Source organism: Vitis riparia, chromosome 15 (assembly GCF_004353265.1).
Source record: "Vitis riparia cultivar Riparia Gloire de Montpellier isolate 1030 chromosome 15, EGFV_Vit.rip_1.0, whole genome shotgun sequence".
NCBI lineage: Eukaryota > Viridiplantae > Streptophyta > Magnoliopsida > Vitales > Vitaceae > Vitis > Vitis riparia.
In genome coordinates this window covers 8,748,035-8,766,599 of record NC_048445.1, presented here as the reverse complement: position 1 = coordinate 8,766,599, position 18,565 = coordinate 8,748,035, and the positions used below count along the sequence as shown (strand labels likewise).

The following is an 18,565-nucleotide window of genomic DNA, read 5'->3' as shown; positions in this document are numbered from 1 at the left end:
GTAACGCCCTAGGTTAACAAGGCTATATAGTTTTATGCAGATGGTGGCACGTTTTCCCTCCTAAGATTTAGTAATGGAACATTGGATTTCTAGTAAAACTCAGAAAATGTTGGAATCTCTTGGTATAGCTGTTGTTAGCTACCCTAATTTGGGATTTTGCACTGGAGTTTGAATGGATCGAAAATAGCAAGCTCTTCTTGTATTTTGTGATTGTATTTTATACTAGGAGAATATAATCTAAATGGAATAAGGATGATCCACTAAAGTTCTATGTGCACCCCACATTGAATTTCTCTATGAGGCCTTAACCAACCAAATATGTATTTGCAATTTAACCATACTTCTCTTGTGCATGTGATGGATCAGATGCAGTGATTTTAGAAAATATTTATAGTATAAAAGATGATTTTAAAGAAAAATTTTGATAAAATTTAAAAAGTTGAAACTTCCCTGTAAAAATCACTTATATGTAATGGATTTTTTTTTTTTTTAAAATACTTTTTGTGGTTTAAAATTTTTTAATATTAAGTTTCTTCATTTCGTTCATTTATTTTAGATATTTGTTTAGATGGTCTTGTTAATTAACTTGGAAATTGAACCAAATTGGTTGGTTTTAATCAAATTAAAACCCATTAGATCCAATTTATTTATTAACTAAAATCAATTTAATTTAAGATCAGTTTGGTTTCATCAACATCAAGTTCTTGTTCTTTTTTTTCCTTTTTTTTTTTTTGCCCAACCCTACTTTAGTCTTGAAATAAAAAAACAAATCCCACCTAAGTTGACTCCTTGATTTTGTAGAATTAATAATTAATTTTTTCTTTCCATATCTTTCAATTATCAAAGATTAAGAGTTGAGGTAGGGATGTCATGATAGGGAAAATTACGAAATGGCCTCCTCAATGACCCAAACTTTAGGGAGCCAAAAAGGGGCATTTTGGTCATTGAAAGCACAGAAATAGTAAGACTCCCTTTGGCGTACCGAGGAATCGTGGTATCCAAAGGAAATCCAAATGGCGGCAAAACTAACTAACATTTGAAAGTCGTCGTTTAATGGCCTCGGCCTCTGAGGTTGCAGGCTTTACAGCAATGGACAATGCTGGCCGGCGGAGCTGCAAATGCCACCCCATTGTCTTCTTCCTTACGGACCTTTCACCTCCTTCAATGGCTACTCTTAGCCACCTGTACCCACTTGTACGTCTCTTCACCATTGGATTTCTTTCTTCTTCCTTATTCTCTCTCTATATATACATCTGCCTTGTTCTTTGTCCAGTTCATGTTGATGTTGATGTTGATTGGCTGTTTTTCTATTTAATGTCATTCTCCTGACACCCACCAAAGCGGCTTGATTTTGGAGTGTGGTGAAGGTCTGTAATGGTGTTTTGAGGGCATCTTTTCGGCTGAGGGATCGAGGGTTTTCCAATTTCGTAAGCTCCAAATCTGTGATTTTTTACTTCAGGGTTTGGGACTCGGTCATTGATTCCATGATTTTTGAATCTAATTACTATGTTCACTGCTTTGATATTCTTCCGTCTTTTCAAACTTTTTGTTTACACTATGTTCTTTGATCCACAATTAAGTAATGGCATAGTGTTTTCATTTTTATTTTTCTTGAAGAAAAAGAGTGGGATAGTAGGCAGAGTTTCTTCCTTTTTCTGAATTAAGATTTACAAGAACTTGATCGTTTGAAAAGTTGTGAGATTAAGGAAGAATGATTTGATAAGAAGTGCTTAAACTAAGCTGATTTTCTGCCACAGTTTTTCTGGGTGGAGAGTGAAATCTAAAGGAAATTCAAGATGGATGAGAAGTCGATTGCCCTCGACGAGGCTATAAACAAGGAAGCTGTTGATCTAGTATGAACTTAGACCCATCATGCTTGTTGTTGATAGATTCAATTCTTCAAAACTAAGGGACAAAAACATTATTTTTTTCCTTCTTTTTTTTCTTTTGAGATTCAATGGCTGTTTGGTAAAAGTGGAAGTTGATTCATACAGGAGAATATACCCCTTGAAGAAGTTTTTGAACATCTTAAATGTACTAGAGAGGGTCTCAGCCATGATGCATTTCAACAACGGTTGGATCTGTTTGGGTACAATAAACTTGAAGAAATAAAGGTCAGTGCGAAGGAAAAAAGAAGAATAAAAAAACCTTCAGACCATACATTTTCTCAAGATTCTTATGTTTTCCCTGCTATTTTGCACTTTTTTTTCCCTTGGTTTGATTCATTGTCCTGCATTTCTTTCATGTACAGGAAAACAAAATACTGAAGTTTTTGGGATTTATGTGGAATCCTCTGTCATGGGTCATGGAAGCAGCAGCTGTAATGGCTATTGCTCTTGCACATGGAGGAGTAAGTCTCTGAATCATCTAGGTTTTGTTTGGTTCTAAAATATTAAGGAAAATGATTTTCTTTTGTTTCAATTATCTATGGAAAATAAGAAAGAAAATCAAATATAATTAAAATTAGCTAAAAAAATGTATATATTTTATATTATTTAATCTTTATATAGCAAATAAAAAATAAGAAATGAGTTTGAAGTAGCATATAATAATAACCTATTGACTTCAAATCTAGTTTTTATTTTTCTTAACATTTTATTTCCTTCTCCTTTTTCTCTCTATTTTCTCTCTCAAATTTCTTGGGAACCAAACACAGCCTAATCTTTTGATTTTGTGCTTATAATAGTCCTGGTTGAAGTTGAGCTGAAACCCATGATTTTGGGGTTAAAACATTGAGAGTGTTGGTTTCAGAGAGCATGCCCCATAGAATATTAAAAAAAAAAAAATGAAAAAAAGAACTTTTGGATCTTAAGGTTCTGAAATCTTACCTAGACTTGAATGTTCTGAAGACTGGAATTTGATGACCACTATGGCCCAAATGTTACTTGGTCTTCCACCACAATGGCTCAAAACAGAGTCTTGCACCAAAGGTAGTGTGAGCTAACTCCAGGGCTACCTCTTCAATTAAATTATATGATTTGATGCATCCTTGTGCACTCTAGCACACCCTATTGTGCCCAAATGTAATTTCCACTTGTGCGAATATAAATTGAGTTCGTGTGATGATCACTAGAATTCATAGAAAAAATATTGGATCGAAAATAATTGACTCATCGCTTTATTAAGCGAGTCAATTACACTCCAATACCTATAATATTAATAAAAAATAATTGATTAATCATGAATGATTTATTACTCGGGTTCAAGACTTACTATTCATTAATTGCATAGAAAGATAAATAATCATATTATCAATGAATAATATAAAATCATTGTTATATCAAGACTCTCCTTTTAAGGACTCAATCCTAGCAGAGAGTTGAAAGTAGTTGAAATTTGAGATTTTTCCACATGAATGAATTTTCCCTTTTGAATGCTTATTGAGATTAGGAGGTAAATACTGATGAAAAATAATCTTTGCAGGGCAAGCCTACAGATTATCATGATTTTGTTGGGATCATCATCTTACTTATTGTCAATTCTACAATCAGTTTCGTAGAGGAAAACAATGCAGGAAATGCAGCAGCTGCTCTTATGGCTCGGTTGGCCCCAAAAGCAAAGGTTTTACTTTGGAGAAACTCCTTCAATGCAACTTCACCTACTTCATTAGATTAGTTTCCAACATTTGATTTCAAATTCTCCTGCCTGCCCAAGAATACATTATATCTGGTGGCCCACTTTTCTTCAACTTTCTACAACTGTACTTACTAGGTCTTACGTGATGGGAAATGGAGTGAGGAAGATGCAGCAGTGTTGGTTCCTGGAGACATAATCAGTATCAAACTTGGGGACATCATTCCTGCAGATGCACGTCTTCTTGAAGGAGATCCCCTAAAGATTGATCAGGTATTTATTCCTTATACTTACAAGTAATCAACTTGTTATTGCATAAATTCTGTTGGGTGAGTACCAAAACTCGAAAATCATAAAGCAATTATAGGCACCATTGAGGATATGCAATTGAGCCAAATCATCTGTACAGTTCAGAATGGGTTGTTTCAAATGGTATTAAAGCTGATTCCATACTCTAGTGTGGGATTTTGTTTTAAACCACAAGGGGTTTGTGTTTGTTTGGTCCTCCAATCCTGTGGGACATGATTGCATAGGGGGATTACAAGGCACGACTGTATGGAGAATGATTGTGATATCCCATATCAGATAGGGGCATGGGCTCCTCTTAACCATGTAGACGCGTTTTAAAGCCATAAGGACCCATTGGGGTTAGAGTGGATAATATCTACAAAGTTAGGAGTGGATCGTTACCCCTCAGCTCTGACCTTTTGAACTAAAAGAGATAGTGTTGAGTCCAGTTTTGAACCTTATAAATGATTATTTCAAATCATTGTTTACCATTAGTGATAGAGAATTAAATTATGGATGAATCCCAATGATTTAACGGCTAAAAATTGAATTGTTACATGAAAACCGGGATGGTCTGTTCACAGTGTAATGTCGGTATGATTATCAAGTATGTTAAAATTTTCTAGTCTGGATTTAACATGCTCCATTGTCTTTTGCAGTCTGCCCTAACTGGAGAATCGCTTCCTGTAACCAAGAATCCTGGTGATGGAGTCTACTCAGGTTCAACATGTAAGCAAGGTGAAATTGAAGCAGTAGTTATTGCAACTGGAGTTCATACTTTCTTTGGGAAGGCAGCCCACCTTGTGGAAACCACTACACATGTTGGCCATTTTCAAAAGGTTTATATCAGGAGTTCTTTTTAGTCCTAATTTCAAGCTCAAACAGATGAGAGTCTGAAACGCTCTTACAGGCTTTCTCAACTTCATTAATATAAACAATATCGAGTAGAGAAGTCCTTGTTGTGTCTATATCTTGATAAGAATTAACTGTTAGATTGATTCATTTAATGGTATCAGGTTTTAACAGCAATCGGAAACTTCTGCATTTGCTCAATTGCTTTTGGGATGGCTATTGAAATCGTAGTGATATATGGGCTTCAGGAGAGGGAATATCGTGTTGGTATCGATAACCTGCTTGTTCTACTGATTGGTGGGATCCCAATTGCAATGCCAACTGTTCTTTCTGTTACAATGGCTATAGGTTCTCATCGGTTATCTCAGCAGGTTTGTGAATCCCAAACACATGAACAAAATATTTAGAAATATTTTTTAAATAGTCATCATCAAGGGATTAAAAGTTCATAATGGTGATTTCTTACATCTTTTGTGAATAATTAACATCCATATCCTCTGCAGGGTGCTATAACAAAGCGAATGACTGCCATTGAGGAAATGGCTGGAATGGATGTGCTATGCAGTGACAAAACAGGCACCTTGACACTTAACAAACTCACTGTGGACAAGAACATGATCGAGGTTATACTTTTTTCATATCTTTTAACCTGCAGTCAGTGTAGAATCAAAACATAGCTACATCGGTTGAGTTGGCAGTGTTGTAACCAGTTTGCATTGTAAAATAGTATACACACTTCCTAAATCCAGTGCAGTTGAATTTGGAAAAGAAAAATGAATGAACAAAAGAAAGAAAAAGAAAAACCTTACCATAGCTAAATGTGGGTGATGAATAGAAGACAGTGACAACTAGAAGAAATGCTAGTTGGAGAGACCTTGTTTGGATCAATTTATGAGTTATTTGTAAGTTACCTTTCAAGATATATTGATATCATCCATGGAATTTCAGGTTTTTGCCAAAGGGGTTGACAAGGATATGGTTGTACTCATGGCTGCAAGGGCATCAAGATTAGAAAACCAAGATGCCATTGATGCTGCAATTGTTTCAATGTTAGCAGACCCTAAAGAGGTATTGGATTTAAGTGCTACATATTTAGAAAACCAACATAGTTTCTGCTTTACTTCCCCTGTGATCACCTATGAGATACAAGAAAAAGCTTTCAGAATGTCTTACCAATGTGAATATCAACCATCTGCAAGAATTTCAGAAGTTATACCACATAACTTTCTACTTTAAAGAATTTCTACTCCTATATATCAGTTTTGTGACCCACTTAATGGAGTTGCTGTCAGATCAACATTTTCAGCTAATAATAATGTTACTTATTCCTGTTTCAATTGTAAGGCACGAGCTGGGATTACTGAAATTCACTTCCTCCCATTCAATCCAACCGATAAAAGGACGGCGCTTACATACATAGATGGTGCTGGTAAAATGCATAGAGTGAGCAAAGGTGCACCAGAGCAGGTAGGAAAGTGGATTTTTTTTTTTTGGCTAAATGCAACCAGTTAGACACATATATATGCATCCATAGTTACAAGTTTTTGTGCACATATTCTCTAGATTCTCAATCTAGCTCATAACAAATCAGAAATTGAGAGGAAGGTACATTCAATAATTGACAAGTTTGCAGAACGTGGCCTTCGATCCCTAGGTGTTGCCCGCCAGGTGATTAGTTTTTACTGCTTTATTTACTATCTTGGATGAACATTTGCCTCCATGAATCTTTTACTAGCAGACTTTCTTTTCTCTAGGAAGTACCTGCTGGAAACAAAGAGAGTTCTGGTGCCCCATGGGAATTTGTTGGTCTCCTCCCTCTCTTTGATCCTCCTCGCCATGATAGTGCTGAAACAATAAGAAGAGCACTTGATCTTGGAGTTAGTGTCAAAATGATCACAGGTGCACATTGCTGCTGATTATGGTCTTTAGTCTTAGTACTTCTCTTTCTTTCACCTGAAACTCCCAATGAATACTAAGGCCTTGTTTGATAACTATTTTTGAAAAAATAGTTTTTAAGAACAATTTTTGAAAACTGTTTTCTAATATTTTGTAGACCAAAAGTCTGGTTGGGAACCTAAAATTGTTTTTAACCTGTTTTTACTATTTTTAAATATGTTTGAAAAATAAATTTTATGTCCATAGCTTTATTTTTAATCATTATATATGTTTGTTTAATTATTCTTTAAAATAGCTTTCAAAAAACAACTGAAAACAACTAAAAGAAATTATCTAAAAACACTTTGTTTTTTGTTTTCTGATAATAGAAAACAATTTCTAATTGTCAAACGTGTTTTTCAGTTTTTTTGTTCTAAAAAACAGAAAACTATTTTTGAAAACAATTGCCAAACAGGGCCTAAATTTCCCTTTTTCTTTTTTCTGGTTTTGGCACCTTAACCACAAAGTTCATTCCAACATATCATCACACTAACGGTTGATAGGGTGGGAAGATGTGAATTTCAAGAACTTCGAGAGGTTAAATGCTCTTGTAACTAAATTTTATTGCTGTTGATTTCTGGGAGTCAGCAGGGTAATCTAAGTTTTGTGTTTGCTTTCTCTTCTGAGATATGATGTTTCAAATATATATGAAGAAAAACTAACCTCTTCAATGCCTTTATGCTGATCAAAATGAGAATTCTATATAATTATTTTGGTGATTCTGTAAATGTTGTCTCACATATCCACATCAAATGTTAATATGATGAGATCCTTTGCAGGTGACCAACTGGCAATTGGTAAGGAAACAGGAAGACGACTTGGAATGGGCACAAACATGTATCCCTCTTCATCTTTGCTTGGTGAAAATAAGGATGAGGCAGTTTCAGCTCTACCAATCGATGACCTCATTGAGAAAGCTGATGGTTTTGCTGGGGTTTTTCCTGGTAAGCTGGCAGTTATGACAGTTGAGCAGTGTGAATTTGATTTTTAATCCAATTTCTGATTCCATTTTTGACTTTACAGAACATAAATATGAGATTGTAAAGAGATTACAAGCAAGAAATCACATCTGTGGAATGACTGGGGATGGAGTAAATGATGCACCTGCATTAAAGAAAGCTGATATAGGAATTGCTGTAGCAGATTCCACTGATGCTGCTCGTGGTGCTTCTGATATAGTTCTAACAGAGCCTGGTTTGAGTGTCATCATCAGTGCCGTCTTAACAAGCCGCGCAATCTTCCAGAGGATGAAAAACTACACGGTAATCCAACATTAGGAAAAAAAAAAATCAGAGCATTAGTGGAAACCCTGAATAATGAGACAATAAATTCTGAATTTTTCTTCCATTTTTCTTTCTTCAGATATATGCCGTCTCTATTACCATACGTATTGTGGTAAGTTTCCCTCTAAACTGAGCATGTTTATGTGATCCAGTCATCGCTCTCTTCTAATTGGCAACTGGGGTTTTATCTAACAGCTGGGTTTTATGTTGCTGACTTGCTTCTGGGAATTTGACTTCCCTCCTTTTATGGTTCTCGTCATTGCCATTCTTAATGATGGTTAGATTAACATAACTACTTCGTTTTTTTTTTTTTTTTTCATCTTTGTATTTCTGTTACATGATATTCTTACTCTTGCCTTTTTCCTGATTTTGATTTCAGGTACTATAATGACAATATCCAAAGACAGGGTCAAGCCTTCTCCACTTCCTGATAGTTGGAAGCTCACTGAAATTTTTACAACTGGGGTTGTTCTTGGAGCTTACCTGGCCCTAATGACAGTTTTTTTCTTCTATGTAACCTATGAAACTAACTTCTTTACGGTAAATTCACTCCTTTTCTTCATTATCATTCACCCCATGTCTTCTTAGGATAATATGAGCCTACTGATTTTTGTGGTACACTTGCCTGATGGTTTGGGAGTCTGGGATCAATATGCATACCTCAGCTAATAAAGATGATCTAATGCAGAGATGAAAAAATCTTTTGTGAATTGTTAGATGATTATTAATTTTTATTTTTTTATTTTTTTTGTAGAAACGTTTTGATGTACCTGACTTCAATCAGCACCACTTTAACATGACAAATGAAACCATAGCTACTGAGCTTAAAGAACAGTTGGCATCTGCTGTTTATCTTCAAGTCAGCACCATCAGCCAGGCCTTGATATTTGTCACTCGCTCTAGGAACTGGTCGTTCACAGAACGACCTGGACTTCTGCTCGTAACAGCCTTTATTATTGCTCAACTGGTAATTGGATCAAGAATTCATGTCATTGTTCTATTTCAGAATATGGGATGTTTTAGATTTCATTAGAGGCTGAAATGACCCACCAAATAACATTGTGCCTTTTGATCTAAATCGGTGGAAATATGAACTGATTTGTGTTATGGCATACATGTTGTGCTCCCCTAAGAGCATTTACTTTCCAACCTAGAGTTAGAAAAGCTTTCTATTCCTTTTCCAGGGTTAACCAACAGTCGTTCATCCTTGCAGATTGCTACTGTGATATCTGCTACTGCAACCTGGAAATTTGCTGGAATTAGAAAGATTGGGTGGGGTTGGACTGCTATCATTTGGGTGTATAATATTCTGACTTACCTTTTGCTTGATCCAATCAAGTTTGCTGTCCGGTATGCCCTCAGCGGACGAGCCTGGGGTCTGGTGGTAAACCAAAGGGTAAGTGAAACTGCACACTCCCACAAAAAGGATGACTAGTTTCTGAATTGAAAGCATGTGAAATGGATTAGTATTTCTACAAGAAAGTAGAAAGACTTATGTGTGTGCATCATGTGTTTCAACAGACCGCATTCACAAACCAGAAGGACTTTGGCAAGGAAGCCCGTGAGGCTAAATGGGCTACTGAGCAGCGAACGCTGCATGGCCTACAGTCTGCTGAGATGGCAAGCATCTTCTCGCAGCGCGGCACTTTTAGGGACATTAACCTTATGGCAGAAGAAGCAAGAAGGAGGGCTGAAATCTCAAGGTCAGTTCCCCTGATAAACTATACTACTATCTTACATGGAAACTGACTGAATACCATTCTTTAGGAGGGCGCTGCCTGGTTTGGCATAGGTTCTCTTTATTCATTTTTCCTTGGAGTTTTTGTCGTGAACATGATTTATTAGTATGATTCATTTCAAAGTCCTATTCTTATTCATCCTTTTTTCACTCTGCAGGATGAGAGAGCTTCGCACTCTGAAAGGAAGGGTTGAGTCCTTTGCCAAGCTGAGGGGTCTAGACATTGATTCCAACATCAATCCGCACTACACTGTCTAAGTGTTGCTGTGACTGCAATTCTCATTTCTTTTCCTTTCCATTTTCTCCTTGTTCATGGTTTTGTTAGTAACTTGAAGTCGAAAATGGTTGGATTTTGTATGACTTTGATCATCCACATGGCCCGTTTATTCTATAAATCATCAATAACATGCCTTGATTTATATGAATGGCTACACTGCTGACTTCCTATTTCTGCTCATACCAACCTCTTCCCCCCTCTGTTATGTAGTTTCTTAGCTTTAGTGCAAAAGTTTGATGTTGGGATCATAATCTAAAAGACCAAAAATGTTGTTTTGGCATTTAGGGCATGTTTGGAATCCGGAATAGAGAATGAAAATAAGAATCAAAACTTCATTTTTATGGAAATTAAGACTACATTTGGTTACTGAAAAATACTAAGAGAAGAAAAACAAATACTAACTCATGTTCGGTTTCACCGATAAAAATATAAAATAAAATAAAATATAATTAAAATTAGTTATAAATTTACGTTGTTTTAAATTATTTAATCTTTATATAATAAACAGAATTAAGTGCAATAAGTTTCAATAATAATATAAAAATGATTTATTGATTTTAAACATATTTTTTATTTTTCTTCACTTTTCTCTATATTTTATTTTCTTTCGCATTTTTTTTTTAATTTTCTAGGAACCAAACACAACAAAGCATATCTAGAACCATTAATCAAACTCGAATATACATTTCATAATTTTCTAATAGAAAACAATTTTTTTAAGACTTGCTCCATAAATAGTAAATAGAATATTTTTTGAGAGCATATTTTAATTATTTTTAGTTGTTTTATATTATTTTCTAAGATTATTTAAAAAAATATTTCTATAAATATAAAAAATAATTGAAGATAAAGCATTACATACAAAAATTATTTTTAAAAATATAGAAAATAGAGTAATAACATTTTAAGTTTATTTAAGAGAATATTATAAAACTATTTTTTAAAAAAAATTATTCTCAAGAAAATGTTTTTTGAGAATTGTTTACAAATACATTCTTTAGTAGATCGTAAATCTCACTCTTTGTAAGAGTTTGATTCCTCTCAATCATAATATGATCGATTTTGTGGGCCTCTAGAAAAGTTGAAAGTTTAAGATCATATGCCAGATGAATGAGAGGTTTTGAATTCAAATGTATTTATCAATAATGTTAATAGAAAGTTGAATATAAATTTGTGTAACTAACAAAACCGTTATTCAAAAAACGGTGGCGGGACAAAATTTGAAAGACAGAGTTTAGGGTTTTGTTGATGCAACTGTAGAGAAACTTTGCAGAGAGCAGAAACACAACGGTATATTTAGAGAGAGGGAGAGAATGGCTGCGCTGTAGAGATGGAGAAATGCGATCTCAACCAATGACAGGGAACCAACAACAATCGCTTTGGAGTCCAATAGAGAGAACGTGCCTTTCTCTTCTCCAACAATCCAAAACCAGAGCCAACCTCCTCCAAATCCACGCTTTCATGCTCCGTAACGCCCTCGAAACCAACCCCAATCTCTTCACCAAATTCATTGCAACTTGCTCTTCCATCGCCCTTCTGGCTCCTCTGTATGACCCACTTGCCGGAATCGTCCACACCCGTCGTATGTTTGATCATAGACCCCACAGGGATGATGCCTTTCTTTGCAACTCCATGATCAAAGCGTATGTGGGTATGCGCCAATATTCTGAATCTTTCGCTCTTTATAGAGATCTTAGGAGAAATACGAGTTTTACGCCTGATAGTTTCACGTTTTCAGTGTTGGCAAAGTCCTGTGCACTGAATATGGCGATTTGGGAGGGTCAAGAGATTCATAGTCATGTTGTGGCAGTCGGGTTTGGCTTGGATTTGTATGCGGCGACAGCTTTGGTTGACATGTATGCGAAGTTTGGGAAGATGGATTGTGCAAGGAAGCTGTTTGATGAAATGATTGATAGAAGTCAAGTGTCTTGGACTGCTCTTATTGGTGGGTATGTGAGGTCTGGAGATATGGATAATGCAGGAAAGCTCTTTGATCAGATGATTGAGAAAGACTCAGCTGCATTCAATACAATGATTGATGCTTACGTCAAGTTGGGAGATATGTGCTCAGCCAGAAAATTATTTGATGAGATGCCAGAGAGGAGTGTAGTCTCTTGGACGATTATGATCTATGGGTACAGTAGCAATGGTAATCTTGATTCTGCTAGGTCGCTATTCAATGCCATGCCCGAGAAGAATCTGTTTTCTTGGAATGCAATGATCAGTGGATATTGCCAAAACAAACAGCCATATGAAGCGTTGAAACTGTTTCATGAAATGCAATCAACAACATCACTGGAACCAGATGAAGTTACTATAGTGAGTGTTCTTCCAGCAATAGCTGATTTGGGTGCTTTGGATTTGGGTGGTTGGGTCCATAGGTTTGTCCGGAGGAAGAAACTTGATAAAGCAACTAATGTTGGTACCGCTCTCATTGATATGTATGCCAAATGTGGTGAAATTGTGAAAGCTAGGGGAGTTTTTGACAACATGCCTGAGAAAGAAACCGCTTCTTGGAATGCTTTGATTAACGGGTTTGCGATCAATGGGCGTGCCAAGGAAGCATTGGGGTTATTCATGGAGATGAATCATAAAGGTTTTAAGCCAAATGAGATAACCATGATAGGCGTTTTATCAGCTTGTAATCACAGTGGGTTAGTGGAGGAAGGGAAGAGGTGGTTTAAAGCAATGGAAGAATTCGGGCTTACCCCAAAAATTGAACACTATGGTTGCATGGTAGACCTTTTGGGGAGGGCAGGGTGTTTGCAGGAGGCTGAGAAGTTGATGGAGAGCATGCCTTATGAAGCGAATGGGATAATCTTGAGTTCTTTTTTATTTGCATGTGGCTACTCCAAGGATGTTGCAAGATCCGAAAGAGTAATAAAAGAGGCAATTAAAATGGAGGCATGGAACGATGGGAACTACATTATGTTGAGGAACTTGTACGCAAATGAGAAAAGATGGAAAGAAGCGGATGAAGTTAAGGGTTTGATGAGGAGGAATGGAGTGAAGAAAGAGGCTGGTTGCAGTGCAATTGAAGTTGATAGTAGGGTTTGGGAGTTTGTAGCAGGGGATAGAGTGCATCCAAAATGGGAGGCCATTCATTCTGTCTTAGGCCAGTTATGGGCGCACATGAAGGGAACAAGGCTGCATACTAAAACTAGGAAGAGAGGGAGAGATATGTTGAATTGTTGAAGTGTATGCAAGGCACAATATCGTGCCCTGCACAAATGCAGAGGTTTAGGAAAAACCTAAGTCCGAACAATCTCATTAACTATAGATGAAGGAAACATCAACAGACTTGGCAGCCGGAAACAGTGATTTAGCAGATTCTTTTATCTAACTCATGTGACTATAGGGTGATCTTCTCTCTCTATGAAGCAAGAAAGGTTGTATTCTCTTAGTTCTCCAATTGTAATGTATCTTTACTTAGTTTTTTCTCTTTCTATTTTTTTGTATCAAAATGTATTGTAAAAATTTGATATAAAAGGGCTTTGTAACAAGTATTTTCAACCAAATTCAAGAAAGAATTGCATTTGGGTTTTTGATTTTGTGGGGAAATCAAACTGACAATTTGAATATGATTATTAAATCCTATAAAAGCACAGGTTAACGACTTGTGAGACGATTTTCAAGGTTTTTGACCTCCTAAAACCAATTCTTTGGTCTATGGTTGCCTTCAAATACCTCAGAATCCTCTTGACAACCTTCCAATGAGTATCCAATGGTTTTTGCATATGTTGACACACTTTGTAAATATTGAAGGCAATTTCAGGTTTGGTGATAGTGATGTATTGGAGAGCTTCTACAACATTCGTATCCTCTTAAGTATTCTTTATAGGATCGCCCTTTTAAGAAGAAAGTTGGAGACCACCGATCATTGGCATAGGTAGAGGATTAGCGTTAATGTCTATCTTCACTTTCTGAAGGAGGTCTTCGATTTATTTCCTTTGAGACAAGTGGAACCCTTCTGCAACTTTCTTCACTTCAATACCATGGAAGTAGTTTAACTCTCCAAGATCTTTAAGAGAAAATGACTTGTTTAAATGAAAAATAAGTTGCTCTAACTCTTTATTGCTATTCCTAATCACTGTAACATTGTCTACATAGACTAGGATAAAGACATATGAGCTAGTTGTGATCTTTAGAAAAAGAGGTTGATATGCTCTAGATGAGGTGAACCCAAGTGAATACAATCTTCTAATCTCTCAAACTAAGTTCTTAGAGCCTGCTTAAGGCCATAGAGAGCTTTATATAACTTACAACTAGACCTTTGCCCTGATCAAAACCTGGCAGTTGGTCCATGTACACTTCCTCTTGAAGACTTCCATTTAAAAACATGTTAACATCTAATTGCCTCACTTACCATCCACAAGACAAAGCTATAGTTAAGACAACTTTAATAGATGAGCCTTCACAACAGGTGAGAATGTTTCTATGAAATCAAACCTAGGAGTTTGGAGATACCCTTTTGCAACAAGTTGTATTTGTATCTATCGACTGAACCATTTAGATTCTTTTTTAGCTTAAAAACCCATTTGCATCCCACTGATTTCCTATTTGGAGGTAAAGACACAAGGGCTTCATTTTCTTCAATCATTGCTGCCTTCCACTTTCCATTTTAAAGAGCTTTTGCAAAACAAGAAGGTCCTGCATAGAAAGATCAATGACCAAGACCTTAGGCTTACAAATTCCATTTTTGAACCTTGTGACCGTAGTATGGGAATTCAGCCACACCAACAACATTAGTATTAAAAGAGAAGTGTGTTGTCCAACAAGTGTATGACTTGCTGCAAAACTATCTTCTAGTAAAGGAGTAGATAGATTTGAGTTGATGGGAACTATTGGTGGATGACCAGAAATGATAGATCATGAACTATATATAATTGGAACTTATGAAAGATATTACAATTGGGGTATAAGACCCACATCTTCCTATCTCTTCTAGTCCACTAGCTGCAGGTAGACCCGACCCATCAACTATCATACCTCAAACACTTGCCAATTTGCATGAAAACTTTGTAGTGATATCTTCCATCACAACATTACTAGTGGAAGCCATATACACAGAGGCACCTTTGAGCGAATTGGACTTGCCTTAGAAGCATTAATGATTCTGTCCTTGAGAGCAGAATTGGACTACTAAGGAGTGACATTGAGCAACTAGGGAGTGGATTGTGAAAGTATGATTCCAAAATCATTAAGATTATGAAAATTTGATAAATGTAAGTGTCAATAATTTATATATATTTCAAATATCATGAATTCTTATGTTCTATTATTTAAAGCAATCGACATAAGGTACAAAATTATAAGCCTAAGGTACAAAGAGATGCGGAACCGGGTTACAAACAAATGGAACTTCTGGTATAAAGTTCTAGGACTACTTGTCATTCCTTTCATTAGAGCAAAATTAAACAACTTAGGAGCACAATTAGGACATTAGGGAGGGGAATGAGAACATACGACAATAAAATCATAAACATTCACATTTGTTAACTTGGAAGTTGGAACAACACATGTATGTTGCAAAAATATGATAAATTAATCGTGTAATTAACTTGAAGGTAAAAAAATTACTAATTCGTTGTTTATTAAACTAATGAGCCTAAAGTACAAAGAAATGAGACAAAGGTATAAGGAAATCAGACTATGGTACAAATAAATGAGATCATGGTACAAACAAATATGATCAAGATATAGAGAAATAAAACAAATGTATAAATAAATAAGACATTAAATTTTTTATAAAAGATCGTCAATTAATGGACAATTTATGATGGGTGAGAGAAATCAAATGATTGGTATTGGAAAGATAAAAAAGTCACGATTGATTGTTGATTTTCAATAATTTCTTGACAGTTTTTATGATAAAATTGTTATTTATTATTATTATTTCATATTTAGTATATTATTTTTATTTTTCAAAAAATTATGAAAAATTGCATATTTATGGCAATAGTTTTTCAAGTGGAATTTTTATTTATTTTAGTATGTTATCAATTATTTATAATTCTTATCTATAAGTTTTATAATATTTTATAAAATAGAAGTACAACAAAAAAAAATTATTTTCACAACATGAAAAATAATATAAAAATTATTTTCACAACTCAAAAGTATCATAATTTTATTATTTTAAGTAAATTATCATAAACAATGTCAATCATTTTTTTAATTTCAAATTTCAAATTCAAAAACTTCAAATAAATTATTCTATATAAAATGTTATTTAATTTTTTTTACATAATTTAGACTTTTAATCAAAACATAATAATGATTGTATTATTAAACTTTGAATTTTTTTTTTTTTTTTGATAAGCAAACACATAATTCATTAAAAGAAGGCTAAAAAGCCCCAAAGTATACAGGACGTATACAAGGTAGCTAAGGCCTCACAAGCAAAAAGGCCAAAAACAAACCATCCCTTAACTGGAGGCTAGCCACTCCAGGAATCCTAAAAGGGAATGCGGCTCCTCTTCCATATGCAATTTAGTCCAACCCCAAATATTACATACAAAAGAATATTTAAACATCTGAATTGCTAACTCCCCCCTCCCTAAACGCTAGTCTATTCCTTTCCTTCCAAACCGTCCAAAAAATATATAACAGAATGGAATTTCAAAGCTTTTTCTTTTTTTTCCCCACAAAAGCACCCCCCCAACTATATAAAACTTCCTTTACAGTTTTAGGGAACACCCACTTGACCCCAACTAAACCCAACACTAAGTCCCATAGCACTCTGGCCATTGTACAATGTATAAGAATGTGGTTCACATTTTTCGCTTCGCAAGCACACAAAAAACAGCGATTAGGAAGCTGTCATCCTCTCATTTGGAGCCTATCAAGAGTCAAAATCTTTCCCCAAGTAGCTTCCCACGCAAAAAACATGATTTTAGTTGGACCTCTCTCCACCCAAATTTTGTTTTTCGGGAAGACAACATCCAAAGGCCTATTCAACCGGCTGTATGCTTCCTTCACTCTAAATTGCCCACTTCCCCCTCCCTTCCAAAAAATCGAATCTTCCTCCCAATTAATCCTGAATCCTCTCAACACTTGGAGCAAATCGCCTACCATCTCCACCACCCAATCATTAAAATCCCTAATAAATATCAAGTTCCAACCTCCTTCTCCAACATTTTGGTCCCACATATATTCAACTGACGCGTTTCTATGGGCTACCAAGATGTAGAGGTGCGAGAACCTTTGGGATAACGCTATATCCCCACACCACGTGTCAGTCCATAACCTAATTTTATTGTCTTTCCCCACTTTGAACACCATATTTTCCCAACACCAGCCAACTTCCTTTAAAATCTCCTTTCACACCCCCACCCCAAACGCACCCACAACCTTTTTGGTCCTCCATCCGTAATCCTCTTGACCATACTTTGCCACCAACACTTGCTTCCAAAGAGCCTCCTTATCAGAAGTGAATCTCCAAATCCATTTACCAAGTAACGTTTTATTCATAAGGGTAAGCTTCCTTATTCCAAGCCCTTCTTTCTCCTTATCCCCACACACCACTTCCCATTTGACAAGATGAACTTTCCTCTCCATGTGCCCCCCCCCCCCCCTACAAAAAGTCTCTTTGCAGTTTTTCTAATATCCTTGCCATAGAAATGGGCATTCGAAAGAGAGACATCTGATACACTGGCATGCTGACCATTGTACTCTTAATTAGGGTGATTCTCCCGCCCTTTGAGATATATTGACTCTTCCAAAGGGCAAACCTCCTTCTCACTTTCTCTTCTACCCATCCCACCCATAGACAACCTTATTTGGCACTCTCAGAGGTAGCCCCAAGTACACTGCCGACAACTGCCCCACCCTGTACCCCAACTCCACAGCCAGCTCATCCACCTCTTCCACCTCTCCTACTGGAATGATCTCACTTTTAGCCAAATTAATTATTAATCCTGAAGCAGCTTCAAACCAGAACAAGATCCAACTCAAGTTTGTTAAGTACTCCTTCTTAGCCTCACAAAATACAATTGTGACATCGGCAAAGAGCAAATGGGCAATGTGGACAGCCCGCCCTCTACCACGCTGAATTTTACACCCTGAAATAAAGCCCCCTCCCATAGCCCTTCTGATAAGAACGCTCAACACTTCCATCCCCATGACAAAAAGGTAAGAGGATAGGGGGTCCCCTTGATGCAACCCCTTTGAACTTGAAAAGAAACCAGTTGGGGCTCCATTCACCATGACTGAAAATTTAGCTGTGGAGATACACCACCACATCCACCTCAGCCACTTAGAGCCAAACCCCATTTTTTCCATAACCTTCAAAAGGAACTGCCAATTAATACTATCATAGGCCTTCTCAATATCTAACTTGTAGATTAACCCATTTTCTCCCCTTTTATTTATTCCATGTGTCAATCACTTCGTTTGCTATTAGGGAGGCATCTAGAATCAGTCTTCCCGTGACAAACGCGTTTTGATCAGGGGAGACCACTTTTCCTATCACTTTCTTAAGCCTGTTGGCCAACACCTTAGCCAACAGCTTATAGAGCCCTCCCAAAAGGCTGATGGGTCTAAAGTCCCCTAGATCCTCAGCCCCTCATTTCTTTGGTAACAACACCATAAAGGTATTGTTAAGACTCTTGAGGAACA

General features: G+C 36.2%; 2 protein-coding genes across 3 annotated transcripts; both read left to right on the top strand.

The window, feature by feature from the left end:
• Positions 1–932: 932 nt before the first annotated feature.
• LOC117931778 (plasma membrane ATPase 1-like) lies at positions 933–10,094 on the top strand. The gene is made up of 23 exons (XM_034852844.1): positions 933–1,194; positions 1,342–1,427; positions 1,758–1,853; positions 1,995–2,114; positions 2,252–2,350; positions 3,424–3,561; positions 3,712–3,846; positions 4,521–4,700; positions 4,878–5,084; positions 5,217–5,336; positions 5,662–5,781; positions 6,058–6,180; positions 6,277–6,381; positions 6,468–6,612; positions 7,428–7,592; positions 7,672–7,910; positions 8,011–8,043; positions 8,127–8,208; positions 8,311–8,471; positions 8,686–8,898; positions 9,145–9,327; positions 9,453–9,634; positions 9,828–10,094. Exons 3-23 carry the CDS (start codon positions 1,797–1,799, stop codon positions 9,925–9,927), a joined length of 2,907 nt encoding a protein of 968 aa, XP_034708735.1. The 5' UTR covers positions 933–1,194; positions 1,342–1,427; positions 1,758–1,796; the 3' UTR covers positions 9,928–10,094.
• A 1,090-nt stretch (positions 10,095–11,184) lies between these two features.
• LOC117931865 (pentatricopeptide repeat-containing protein At2g44880-like) lies at positions 11,185–13,497 on the top strand. 2 transcript variants are annotated; one of them, XM_034852936.1, is made up of 2 exons: positions 11,185–11,597; positions 11,685–13,497. In XM_034852936.1, exons 1-2 carry the CDS (start codon positions 11,285–11,287, stop codon positions 13,139–13,141), a joined length of 1,770 nt encoding a protein of 589 aa, XP_034708827.1. In that variant the 5' UTR covers positions 11,185–11,284; the 3' UTR covers positions 13,142–13,497. The 2 variants fall into 2 exon arrangements, with proteins under 2 accessions (XP_034708827.1, XP_034708826.1); XM_034852935.1 differs by having other exon boundaries at positions 11,185–13,497.
• Positions 13,498–18,565: the final 5,068 nt, after the last annotated feature.

What these genes read in the sequence shown, in the direction of transcription:
- LOC117931778 (XM_034852844.1), top strand. Translation starts at nt 1,797, where the DNA reads ATGGATGAGAAGTCGATTGCCCTCGACGAGGCTATAAACAAGGAAGCT. An exon ending in ATCCCCTAAAGATTGATCAG is followed by an intron (nt 3,847 to 4,520) that starts GTATTTATTCCT and finishes TGTCTTTTGCAG; the next exon opens with TCTGCCCTAACTGGAGAATC. An exon ending in ATGAAACTAACTTCTTTACG is followed by an intron (nt 8,472 to 8,685) that starts GTAAATTCACTC and finishes TTTTTTTTGTAG; the next exon opens with AAACGTTTTGATGTACCTGA.
- LOC117931865 (XM_034852935.1), top strand. Translation starts at nt 11,285, where the DNA reads ATGCGATCTCAACCAATGACAGGGAACCAACAACAATCGCTTTGGAGT.